Source organism: Sceloporus undulatus, chromosome 1 (assembly GCF_019175285.1).
Source record: "Sceloporus undulatus isolate JIND9_A2432 ecotype Alabama chromosome 1, SceUnd_v1.1, whole genome shotgun sequence".
Taxonomy (NCBI): domain Eukaryota; kingdom Metazoa; phylum Chordata; class Lepidosauria; order Squamata; family Phrynosomatidae; genus Sceloporus; species Sceloporus undulatus.
Window position 1 is genome coordinate 89,061,983 of NC_056522.1, and position 14,218 is coordinate 89,076,200.

Genomic DNA, 14,218 nt, shown 5'->3' on the forward strand with positions numbered 1-14,218 from the left:
CAATATTTCAAAAATATGTGCAATAAATTATTGATAGGTTCATGTATAAAGATGAAACATATTTACAGACCAGATGTTAATCCATTATATAACTTTTGAGTCCTTGAAAAACTAAAGTTCAGAGATATCAGATTTCATTTCTGTTCTGCTTACTGACCTAATGCAAGGGATAAATAATTCTTAATGTGACAGAAATACCAAAGACAATAGGTGTTGCTGTCAATTGTTTTCATTTAATGTCTTACAAAGGCCATAAACATCAGCAGGCATGTTGTACAGAAAATGTTTCTTCCGTTTCTCGTGCTCATTAAATTCCAGATTAATAGCATGAGAAAAGCAGATGGCTTTTATAGATGGGTCAATTATTTCATAAATTGTTTATGTCAATGATACAAGCCATGGAAATGTTAAATGATGAATTTACAGACAATCTATGGCCATTTGCACAATGGTCTGGTTAAAATCTCATGAGAATATACTATTATTTAATAATTTAATATGTAAGAAGAAATGTGGACATAATTATCTAAAATGAGCCACACCTTTATAGCAATGTCAACGTTCAAATCTCACATCTATTTTAGTGTTAACAAATATCTGAAGTACTCATATAAAGGTTAAAAGTAAGCAGGAGCATGGGTGTACTAGGATATCTGGAGGGGGTGGGTTACTTTAGCCCTCATGTGAGCAGACTGATGCCTACATCTAATGTCAAGATGGAATTTAGCATTGACGGGACTCAAAAATGAGTTTGACACATGTAATTATGTTTTTCACTATGTCATCCAGGCATTCCTGGCTTCCAATTCTCATTATTTTCTTTTAATTTTTTTAATGAGAAGATTTCTGCAGCAATACAATTTAAAAGGAGTTCTAAAAGTGCCAAAAACTTTTATAATAGAACAAAGAAAATAACTGATGAGTAATATCACTGAAATAGACCATTAGTCCATATAGCTGTCTATATACCAAATTGCCAAAATGGCAGTTGTTCTCCAAGGTCTGACGTTGGAGTTCTTAGCCTTACCCAACAATAATGATATATATGATATCCCTATACCAGCCAAGGAATGGGAAAATTATTTTCAAGAGCAATTTGCATTAAAAAAAATTCAACTGAAACCTAACATTTAAGTTATGATACATTAGGTATTAAAACCTAATGTATCATACCCCCCCTCTCCCGGCCACCAGTTTCTGAAGAAATCGTGTCCATCATTAATGGTCTGAAAAATAACAAAGCTCCAGGGGAGGACTTCCTACCAGCAGAATTATACAAACATTTTAGTGATTGGTGGGTACCAATTTTGTCAGATACCAGTTAGTTGGAAGATAGCTATAGTGGTTCCCATTTATAAAAAGGCGACCAATAAGGATCCCAGAAATTATAGGCCTATTAGCCTAATAGATATACAGTGGTACCCCGGGTTACGAATTTAATTCGTTCCGCCGCCGCGTTCGTAACCCGAAAATCTTCGTAAGCTGAAAAAGCCATAGGCGCTAATAGCGAAAGCCGCGATTTCGTGCGAAAAAGCGCCGAAAAGCACCAAAAAATTTTTCGTAACCCAAAATAACCTTCGTAACCCGGAACAGTTTTTTTCAATGGATTTTTTTCGTAACCCGGAAATTTCGTAAGGCGGCGCATTCGTATCCCGGGGTACCACTGTAGTTGCCAAAATCTACACGAGGTTCCTTGTGAACAAACTGGAAAGCTGTGTTAATGATAATGGAATTTTAACAGAAGAACAAGCAGGATTTAGACAGAACCGATCTACCACTGATAACTGTTTATCCTACGCCATATGATTGCCAAATATACCAGCAAAGGAAAACCTCTATATGCTGCTTTCATAGATCTTTCTGGAGCATTAGATACAGTGAATAGAGAGATTTTATGGAACAAACTGATTGACCTTAAAATTGAATTGTGATTGTTGTTATTAATCAAAGCCCTTTTTACAAGTACCTGTTTGAGAGTGAGATTTGGATTAAATGGAGCCATGACAAATAAAATCGATACATATAAAGGGGTAAGACAAGGGTGCTTATTAGCTCCCTTGTTATTTAATTTGTATATTAATGACCTGCCATCTGAAATGAAAGATTCTACAGTCTATATGCCAACATTCCTACATACTCCTTGTAACACTTTGCTTAATGCTGATGACATGATTTTGTTATCATATTCGCAAGTAGGTATGCGGAGATTGTTAAAAAGACTTAGTTGTTATTGTCAGAATAATATTCTGACTATTAACAAATCTAAGTCAAACATAATGGCATTTGGTAAATGAACGCAGAGACACAGATGGCAATTAGAGGGCGAGCCAATAGATCAAGTAAAGAGCATCTCCTATCTAGGTGTAACATTCTCAGAAATTGAATCCTGATCATGCCATCATCAAAGGAGTTCACTTAGTGCAAAGGCTTGTTTGAATCTTAGTTAAACTAAAAGATCACAAATACCCTGGCTCACTAACCCCAATAATTAACGTTTATAAAGCTAAGGTTACAGCTATGCTTTTATACGCAGAAGAAATTTGTGGTCTAAATCCCATTTCAGTAGTAGAACTAGCACAGTCTCGACATCTGAGATGTATATTGGGTGTAGACAAGAGGACATCCACGGCTGATGTTAGAGCTGAACTAGAAATATATTCAATTTATTTGCAAGCCAAAATCAAAGTGTTTAATTATTGGTGTAAAATCAATGAAATGGAGCCAGACAAACTACCAAAATTATATTTCTTAGAACAGTCTCAATCCCATCTTCAGTCCTCTTGGTTTATGCAAATAACAAACTTTATTATGAGCTGTGGTCTCCCTGTAATCTGCATAGTCAATGATCAAGCAAAAAATGGGTGCAAGACAGAGAATCCTGGATGTCGAGGCTCAAAAAGATATAGCCACCCTTAGTAAGGTAGGCAGTTTAAAATGGCTGAATCGGTTTAAACGCACTTTTCAAAGACCAAACTATCTAAAAATACAAATGCCAAAATATCTGAGGGAGGCATTTACTTGAGCTAGATTTGATCAGCTTGACATCGTGGTAAGATATGGTAAGCTTTAATGGTATTCCTTACAATGAGCGAACTTGTATTTGTGGAAACCGAGAAATTGAAGATTTAGTTCATTTTCTATTCAAGTGTAATTTGTACCAACAGGAAAGAGGCCAGTATCTTGGTCCCTATATCAAACTATCAATGTTCTGGGATATCCATGTTAGAGCTTCATACTTTGTGAGTGGTCAAGATTCAAAAATATCTATTACCACAGCTTGGTTTCTATGTAAAGCAATACAGTTGAGAGCTAGATATGTGGGGACAATTGGGGTAAACTTAGAGGTGATGAGGAATTTTGATGCGTAATTGATATTCAATCTTTTGTTTTATGTACTATTATTTTAAAGCTGTATTTGTTTCCCCCTCTCTCTTTTACCCATTTTTGTACTTTGAATCTTTTATATAGATTTTTATAATTAAGTTTTATAATGCTGCTTCATTTATGGGTATTGTACTTACATTGTATGACATTCACATGGTTCAGTGTACCTGTGTTATAAATGGGTGGCTATACGCAGCTTTGAGCTTACGCGCAAAGCTGTGTAGAGCTGCGCGAGAGCGTGCAGGGTGGTGCGTCCCATTCAAATGAATGGGGCAAGCGCCCATGGCGCACACACGCCACCACATTTTCTTTCAAATGCAACACTAGAACCCATCACTTGAATGGGGCTCGAGCACACGCGATATTTGGCTTACGGGGGGTCCGGAACAGATCCCCCGTGTAAGCCAAGGGCGCACTGTATCTATATGGTAATTTTATTCATATTTTAGATTTGTTATATTTTAGCTTTTTCTAATTTCTATAGAACTTCTATAGAATTTTATAGCGTTTTCTCTACTTTTATGTTATTTTGAGATGGCTTAAGGGCTAATCAATAAACATTGATATTGATTGATAACAATTATAATTCTTAACTTTCATTATAAAACATTAAACTATAAAATATTTGCTTCTTACTTGGCAGATGTTTAAAATACATAAGATTGTGTGTACACGCGTGCGTGTGTGCATGCATGCATGCGTATGTGCGCAGATGCATACATGCCTTCAAGTCAACATATGGAGATCCCATTAATTGTACAGGGTTGTGTTAGGCAAGGAATATTCAGAGGTGGTTTATGTTTGGACATAATTTAAGTCAGTTGATGGTATGTCAAAGAAAAACTGTTGTGAACATTGTTTATATTATCATAGAAGATTATTCATGGTATAGAACAGGATCTATACATAGACTGGGCTCCTACAGGGTTGAGCCACTCGCTTTTGTTTGTCATCTGATATTCTTCTTTTCATGCAGGAAGGTATCCAAGATTTCACTGTAATAGTGGCAGGTATAAATGGCTATCAGTCCCTGCCATCCATTGCACTTGCAGGTTGCCACCCCAGGCACCTGACACCCGGCAGAGACTAGTTCTCTCAAGGCAGACTGCTTTCTTTAATAACAAACCAGAAGTGGTTTCTCAAGATACCTTTTCTATAGTGCCCCAGCATCAAGGACAGAGTAAAAGCCAGGCATTAAAAAAATCATGTGGCTCTCAACAGAACTGGGGATCTGCCAGGAAGCATGTGCCAAAGGATCCATCATAATGCTGCTGGTGTGGATATTCACTCCATTAAAAGTGATTAGGATCTTGGCTGTAAAACACACTCATGCTCTAAACAGTTAAGTCTTTTCTTTCAAATGCAACACTAGAACCCATCTCTTGTGATATTTCTGTAAGTACACTACTTATCTCCAGCATATTAGCTCTGAATGTATACGTTCAGAGGTCACTATCTCACAGGCTTTTACACAGTATCTATACGCTGTTACAGATCAGAAGAATGCAATGCAGTTATAAAGATACAATGGCGGGATACACACCGCCATATAGTACTTACTAGGGTTAGGAAGGGGCGGTGCTTCCGCACCCCCCTAACCCTAGTAAGTATACAGTACGTACAAGATGGCGGCGCCCCTTCCACATGGGCGCCGCCATCTTTACGTACTGGACGCATAGCGTCCAGACGTGTCGCGGCGCTTATGACGTCGCGAATGCGCCTGTGGCGCCTCGCAACGTCATAGATGCGCCGCAGAAAGAAGCTCCGAAATGGAGCTTCTTTTTTGCTCCGCGCGGGAGTCGCGCGGTTTGGCTGCTGCGGCTCCCGCACGGAGCAAATGGCGGCGGCGGGGGAGCGCCGCAAAGCAGCGGTCTGTATCCCGCCAATGAGTACCTATTAGTGACTGTTTATTTTAAAAAGTTTGTTACAGCTTGCCTTCTTCCTATCCGTATTTTTCTTCAGTGAACTATGCTTACTTTAAAAAACTGCATTAATTCTTTACACTTTTTCTGGACATAAAAGAGCCCTTCTAGTGTTCCTCAGCAAGTATAACGTGAACCCAATCATTTCAAGCAATAATGCTTTCATTAGCATTTGACAAGATCAGCAATTATGCCTTATACTTCACAGAGAGAAGATATATAGAAAAATAGATAATAAATGTATCAGTTGCTTTCTGCATTTGAAACAAAATAAAACAAAAAGCTGCTTTCTGCACTTGCATGCATAGCAGTGCTGCATCCTGAACAACATTTAATTAGCACCTGAGATATACTTACGTGTCATAAACATTCAGCAGCCAATTGAGACACATATCTACACAAAGAGGAACATTCACCAGGTCTTTGTGCTTCTCTTGCATTCCACTGTAAATTGTAGTGAGACAGCTGACCACATCCTGAACACTTAGCAGTTGGTCGTTTTGGGTCAATTTGTGCTGTTTGAAAGCTTCATTTGTAGTATTTAGGTCCAGTAGGTCCACTGGCAAAATAATTAATCAGAGAAGATATAGTAAATAAATAACATTTCATTTTGAAAATACTCTTGTCCCTCCATATTCGCTAGGGTTAGGGGCACAAGACCTCTTTGAATATGGAAAAACCACAAATAGCAAAACACCATGTTTTTACCCAAGAAAACACCTCTCTAGGTATCTCTAGGTCCTCCAATGCAACTCTGTGGTCAACGTCTAACAAACACTGACCATAGAACTGCACTGGAGGAGCTACAAATGCCTAGTAGAGTATGAAAATACAGTGTTTTCAAAGTCTCTTTTCAATTTAGGATTTATTCTGCACAGAATTTGTAAATGGTTGTTTTGACCAAAAAACAGTATTTCTGCACAGAAAATGCTGTTGTTGTTTTTTTGTATAAAAATAACCACGTGTGGATTTTGCACAGAATGAGACCTGAACAGCAAAGATTCTCAAGAGTCCAACATTCTTCTTCTTCGGGTTTCTTGACTATAGAAAAACATGGTTTTCAACACTTGTTGAATATTTTTTAAAAAAATTATTTCCATTCCTTGTCTGTGCTCCCCTTTAAGGATCAATTTGACAGTCTGCGGATATTCACTGATCCATCTGTATATGTAGCAGCCTAGGTAGCACCTGTGACAAATGGATTTCCATCATTTTAGGCTGCTATGCCAGATGGATCCTCTTCTAAGCAAAGGCAGTTGGTCTCAGGTAACCATGTTCTGATATGGGATGGAATACAGGCAGGGATTGACAGGTGTAATGCATTTTATATGCCAACACCTTTGAAAAATCTAGATGTCATTTACTTCAACAGACAGCTGCTAAGCTTCACTGACATTGATCAGTGGGAACACAAATTGCCAGAACAAAAAGCTCACTTTCATACCTCTACACATCTCGGGACATTGGTACCGGTAGAAATGCCTCCACCTAAGCTAACTTGTCTTTAAACTGAGGTCATTTCTGGAGGCTTTCTTCTAGGTCTCCCTGCCACAGGAAATAAGACAAATGATGGCATCCCATTTGTGGAGTTCCCTCCCCAGAGAGCCAATGATACCTTTTGGCCTTAGGCAAATAGGGTTTTATTTTTAAATGTATTTTAACATATGCATGCATTATAACAGTTTGTTTACATTTCACTTGTGTTCTATCTTGGTTCTGTAAGCTGCTTTGGAAGCTTTGCTGAAGGACTATATAAAAGTAAAGATAAAGGTAGTCCCTTGACATGAATGCCTAGTTGTAACCAACTACAGGGGCCAGTGCCCATTTCCGTTACAAAGCCCAAGAGCCAGTATTGTCCAAGGACTGCTCCAGTGATCACGTGGCCAGCATGATTGCACTGAATGCTGTTACCTTTCCACTGAACTGGTACCTATTTATCTGCTTGCATTTGCATGCTTTCAAACTGCTAGGTTGACAGAAGCTGGGACTAGTGACAGGAACTCATCCCATCATGCAGCACTCGGGCCTCAAACTGCCAACCTTCTGATCTTCTGATCATTAGAATTGGCATCTTAACCACTAAGCCACTGCATTATAGTGTATACTCGTATAAGTGTAGAAATTTTATTCAAAATATTGACCCAAAAAAACAGAATCGATGTATCCACGAGTCAAAGTAAGTACTGTGCTTTACCTCTTTTAAAAAATGAACCATCCCCTGGTGAAAGGCAAGAGTGAAATCTGTTCTGGAAGCACTGTCCCTCCTCTACTCTCTCATCCATCCAGGCTTTAGTGTGAGCACAAACAGTTATGCCTGTTGGAATCTTGTAAAATTTTTGGCATTTCTTTCCTTATTCCATCATTTCGATCCTTTGTTACTCGCCTCTAAATTTTACCCTCAACTTATCCATGGGTCATATCAAAATCCATATTTTTGGCCCCAAAACCTGGCCTCAACTTATATATGAGGTCAACTTATAGTCGAATATTTATGGTACATATTTTTAAATGAAAATAAATAACCCACATTTTTCATTGGTGCCAAATGGAAAATACCAGCTTTCAGTTTTCACAGAATTATAATTTGAACAAAGACTTCTATCACGGCAAGAGATGAGGATTTCTCAGTGTAACAAGTAAGCATAAACGATGAATGATGACAAGAATGTGTGCTAGTTCCAAAAAGCACACTCAATTATAATGGTGATTATAGAAAACTAATTATCATTTAGACAATGAGATAGAAGGAAAATAGCTGATTGTGAATTTTTTCACAAGTAGTCTTAAGTTATGGAGACAGACATTTCATGAAATAAAAAGAGTTGCTAGAAGCTAAATGACAACATAATCTTAGAGACATCTTTCACTAGAAATGGTTGAAAATTTATCAAAGCTGGCAGTTTCTTGGCAATCTTTTCACAGAATTTCTAACAGTGGGAATGTTAAAATTTAACTGTCCCCATGTCATTATTGATAGGCAGAAATCAGAAGTACACTGCTCCCTCGGGTTACGAAATTAATTCGTTCCGCGGCCGCTTTCGTAACCCGAAAAGCCTTCGTAAGCCGAATTGCCATAGGCGCTAATGGGGAAAAGCCGCGTTTCGTGCGAAAAAGCGCCGAAAAGCACCAAAAAAATTTTTCGTAACCCGAAAAACATTCGTAACCCGGAACAATGATTTCCAATGGGATTTTTTCGTATCCCGGAAATTTCGTAACCTGGGTATTTCGTATCCCGAGGTACCAGTGTATGTTAATAATGGCAAGCTGCATTTCTATGAAAACAAGACTTGAGAACTCTAAGGTGAATTATGACTATATTTCAGTTACACAGTTTGGTCCCTGCTTTTACCAGTACGATATTATTATGTAGATTTAGTTTTGTCTCACAGCACCCTGTCAGCCATATGATACATTACACAAATGACTGGGCTATTATAGTATCTTCTTCCAAGGAAAAATTAATCATTCCTTGAATATGCCCCCCACAAAAATAGATTCAATCTGGAATATTTATACCTAGTTCTGAATGAAACAAATAGGCTTAAGGCATTACCAAGTTATCCCAGTGATTTCACTGAGACCTGGCAACAAATCATTAATCTGGATCCCATGTACTATTTTGGACATGCCAGCTTACATAGCTTTTGCCACCCAAGGGAAAAATAAGTATCTACAATTAAATTTCCTACTCTGAGACTTCTTCTTTAAAATTTAGATGGATGAGCACAACTTTATGGTTTTCACATGTACAAGCATTCTACTAAAGAACAGTATGTCAGCTAAGGTTCTGAGACACTAACTTCAGTCATGTCCTTGCAGTTTTTCCCAAAAGGCCTTTACAGTTTGCCACTGTGAAACTGTGACAGCAATTTGTCACATCTAACAGTCAGATGATGACCCTCTCTTTCAAGTGATTCAATCTGACATTCTCTTTGCCTTAGTGCATTAGTCCTTCTCAAATGTTATATAGTCTGACACCTTTGGAGGCTATCTGCATTTAAATTATGGGAAACTATTTGCCCCTTTTAAATGAAAGTTGCATGACAGCTTGTCTTGGGTAGTAACTAAGAAATAGGTGCATAGCAGATTCATCTATCCACATTTGCTTGTCAACACCAAACCTTCAGAGGTTTTGGACGTGATTGTGTTGCCCTTGGATTAATCTTACTATCATTATAAGAAAAAAAAATCTTATAAACTAAAAATAAGATCAAAAAATGAAAATGCTGAGTCTGTTTTGCTGATGGGTTTGCCTACTTTCTAAAGATTTACATATCTGACTAAAGGGCATGGACTATCATATACATACAAAATTGTTTATTTCTATATACAGAGTGTAGAACATTTTGCTTCTAAAGCTATTTGACTTTAAAAAAAAAACACAACAGACATGTTTCAGAGGCATTAGCTTTAATTCCAAGGTGAGTCAGACTTGCTATTGTGTCTTCAAGTCATTTCTGGTTGATGGAAACCCTGCCATGGGTTTTTCTTGGCAAGATTTGCTCAGAAGGTTTTGCCTTTGCCTTCCTCTGAGGCTAAGAAAGTGTGACTTGGCCAAGTGGGTTTCCACGGCCAAGCAGGGATTTGAACCCTGATTTCCAAAGTTGTAGTACAATGCTCAGTGCTCAAACCACTACGCCATTCTAGATCTCCTGAGGCAGACTATCAAGTACCAAATAGTATTTTTTAGCTGAGTCACTTGTATTCTCTTCTACACATCATCACCAACAGAGTAACTTGTGAGCTGGTTTGTGAAAATGCAGAGAATGAGTTTCTGGGAAAGCAGGACTTTAGTTGGAACTAAGGGCCAAAACACACTGCAGAAATAATCCAGTCTGCTTTAAATGACAAGGCTCAGTGCTAGGAAATTCTGGGAACTGTAGTTTGTTGTGGCACCAGAGTTCTCTGGCAGAGAAGGCTAAATGATTCTCTCACAAAACTACAGTTCCCATAATTCCCTAGCATCGAGCAAGGGCAATTAAAATGGTGTCAAACTGAATTATTTCCACAGTGTGTTTTGGTCCTAAACTAGCCATTACACTTTCACTTGTGCCAATTTATTTTTCCTCTGAATCTTTCCCCAAATGGCAAAGGTCCTTATTATATAGCTCTTTGTTGTTCCACATATCAGTACATGCAACATGTACAGTTTTGATTCCCAGCCTGAAGTTTGGTTCAGAAAAGTGCAATTTTTCTAATCTGTCTTGCTTTCCCTAATCTATGTTAATGGAAAGCAAGAATGCTGTAAGCAATGTCATTTGGTATATGAATGACAAACCAGTACACAGGACTCTGTTCCCAGTGCTAGTTCTTCTGAGGCAGATTGGCTTCATCTCTTCACCAACATCTCTTTGCATAGAAAATAATGAGTTTTGAAAGATAAACTTACGACACAATGCCTTTTGTAGTCTCCGGATTTTTATGGCTGTACGGTAAGCAGAAAAACGTACGTTGTTTAAATCAGCTGGGGGAAAATTGGCAGAAGGCAGGAATATTAGAATATTTTAAGAATGTTTAACTTCAATGCCATGTCATCAAATGTTGTCAATCAAAATTTTATTTCAAACAAAGAGAGCAAATGCAAAAAGAATAAGAAGGAACAAAATAGTTCAGATCAAGCCAAATTACATGTTTGAAATAAGATTCCAGTGGATCAGTGGCATCTGAGAAACACTCTAGAAAATTCAATTTCTAATAGCACAGGCAAAATTACTTGAATGGAATCACACGGGGTGAAATCTGCCCAATGCCTGGTAGCCACAGTTATATAACAAATATATACAAGCTATCCCAGCCCCTTTGGCTCAATTCTAATGGAGACCTCAGCAGTATAAAGCTTAAAAAGCAACCTAAGTATGAATAGAAAATTAATAGTTTTTGACATGCGGTTATCTGTGTGGCTGCAGCTTACGTATAATCAATCTTTGCATGGATGGGGGAACGTTTAAATGAACTAAGAACTGATTTGGGCTTCTTTCCCATGGAAGGGTCCAATCTTCTTCAGAAGGGTGCCAAATTTATGGGAAAGACCCCAGTGTTTCATCTTACAGCACACTAGATACCATCAGTGGAAAATCCAACACATGAAGCTGAAAAAGTATCTATGGAAACACTTGAGACACCTATTTAGAAAAAGCATTAAGATATTTAGAAGTCATTTACACTCCTTTTCACAAAGTTCCTTAAATAAGATTTTATTATTGAAGCACTATCTAAAATATATTTCAGTTTCAAAATGCCACATTTACATTTACCATAATTAGAAGTTTTATGTTTAATCACCTAGGGAGAAATCTCTTAGTGTATTTGTTTACAGAGTACCGCACCTCTGCAAAAGCAAACAAAAACTATTTAAAGGGCAAACTACAATATAATTTATTTTTGTAAATGCAATTAGGATTTATTTTGCATAGTTAACAGACTAAACTTGACGCATCTTGAGGTCAAAATTGTATACTTAAATGTAATTTCATAAACACATAAGAAGCAGGTATATAGACATTACACTAAGTTAACATTCTGAAAACTACTGAGCTGAGTGTAACAAGGCACAAAGACATATTATTTTTCTGACATTCTATGTCATTCATTAAATTAGCAGAAACTAGATTTTTGACACATACAAAAAAACTTTTGCACCCAGTAACATATACTCCCTAATTCATGTTACAATCATACATGAAAACATTCCTAACTACATATATGAGCAATATGCCAAAAGTATGCATAATCTATAATGGACAACCATCCTGTATATGACAAGTCACTATTTCAAGTAGCATATGAGATACACTCTTTGCCAATTAGTTTTAATAAAGAAAAAGTCCACTTACCTAATGACTGGAAGAGTTCAGTCATTTTAGGGTGATCCCAGCAGGTTGTCTGCGTCTGATGACTGTGAAAGAAAGAATTGCACATATGATTTTTACTTTTAGCGAAAGCTAAATACATAGAGAAGAGCTATAATGTGGTGGGGGCTTAGGGTGGAAGGCCCTACATAGTTAGCACTATACACTGAAAAGAACCTTGAACTTATTTTTCCTGATTAGATGGACCCCATCGATATCTATATAACATATAGACATCTAGCAAAAATTTGTGATTCCTGTTGGTCGAGAAGTACAGAAAACAAGCAGCCCCTTTTTCATTCTATCTATTCAAACTTAGGCTGTTAAATATCAAGAAAGCTTATGTAAGAAACTGTAGTTTGGGCTGCAAAAGGATTTGTGAGGAAGCTTCAGTTCTGGTAACGAACTCAGGTTTGTGAGCTTGGTATATGCTCAGATGTACCTTGTTCCTGAATTCTACATGTATCTTCCCGAGCCACTGCTTTCCACCTGGCTCTTGATGTACACCAGAGTTTTTTGCCACCTAACCCATGTTCTGCACTATTTAATATTTTACCACTATTTCTTATTATAGTATATCCCTAAAATAAGAGCTTTTGTGAGCAGATACAGAATTGCAGTTGAAGTGTACATTTTATATGTGCAGATTTGTATTCCTCTTAAGGGATTATTTTAAGCACCTTGGGAGAAATGAAGCATTGTTCTTGAAGTGGCAACTCCTCCATATCTAAGCTCAAATCAAGCGTATCACACGTAGAAAAACTAGAATACCATCAGCACAACGTTCCATCTCATATGCATCTGGTTTGTTCTGGGCCATATTGCTGGCTTGTATTATGTAGGATGTTTAATTTATGCCCCTTAGTTTGACTTACGTATAAATACATCAGATTTCAGACTTAACTATTTGCCTGGTCTTTTGGACTGCACATGTACCCAATTTAAGTTTTCTGAATGACCTGGAAGAAATGCAACTTATTTGGAATATATTTTTAGCATTCTTTTCAAGAATGGCTTTCCTTTTTGAGTGGATAAGATCTCTCTCTCTCTCTCTCTCTCTCACACACACACACACACACAGAAAGTGGACGCAAGACCATATGGGATTTAACCTGAACACCAATTTGCTGAAATCAGTTCAAATGGCAACAAGCCAAATGAAGTGCAGCTCTGTTAGAACTGGAGACCTGGTGTCTCACAATGGGTGGGGAGGGCAGCTGGTTCAAAGCTCAACGCTATGTAACTTCTGCAGTAGGTTTGTTGCAGTTCACTTGTAAATGCAAGCAGAGTAAAGTCATGATCTCCCCCTTCCAACCCCCACTAGTCAGCATTCAGAAGTAGAGAACCTGCCAGATCCTTTTAGATTTACTGTCACCACTACCCCACCTCTCAAGGTTAATGGTTTTACATTGCTGGTGGGCTACAGTAGGAACCCTTCCACATAGATTATGCCTAAGAGTGCTTACCTGTGTTCCTTAAATCAAATTATATCAGTCTTCTGTTTTGAGAGAGTGCTAGCTAGCATGTGAGAGCTGTATGACTGCTCTCGACTGGTTTAAATCTTACTTGTCAGACAGATCTTTTGCACTGGTCACGAGTGGTCAGACTTCATCCACTGTACCCCTATCTGTTGGAGTTCCCCAGGGCTCTGTCTTGGGTCCCCTTCTGTTCTCTCTATATACACTGTCCCTAGGTAAACTCATCAGTTCTTTTGGTTTCTCCTATCATCTGTACGCTGACAACACTCAGCTGTATCTCTCCACCCCTGACCTTTCGACGGGGCTTGAACAGCAAGCTTCTTCTTGTCTGACTGCCATCTCTCAGTAGATGCGGCTTCGGCGCTTGAAGCTCAACATGTCTAAGACTGAGCTTCTTGTTTTTCTGCCTAAACCCACCCTTCACTATTCCTTTTCTGTTTCTGTCGATGACACTTCTATTCAACTGGATCATCAAGCCCGCAGTCTTGGCTTCATTTTTTACTCTTCTCTGTCATTTATTCCCCAGATCCAGGCCACCGCCAAGGCCTGTAGATTCTTTCTCCACAACATTGCCAAGATCCGTCCA

General features: G+C 38.1%; 1 protein-coding gene across 1 annotated transcript in view; it reads right to left on the bottom strand.

The window, feature by feature from the left end:
• UTRN (utrophin) overlaps positions 1–14,218 on the bottom strand; it is a 494,831-nt gene that overhangs the window by 67,946 nt on the left and 412,667 nt on the right. Inside the window, exons 59-61 of the mRNA XM_042456820.1 lie at positions 12,140–12,201; positions 10,696–10,770; positions 5,664–5,865 (exon numbers count right to left, since the gene is read on the bottom strand). Coding sequence (XP_042312754.1) covers positions 5,664–5,865; positions 10,696–10,770; positions 12,140–12,201 — 339 coding nt within the window. The remainder of the gene's footprint in view (positions 1–5,663; positions 5,866–10,695; positions 10,771–12,139; positions 12,202–14,218) is intronic.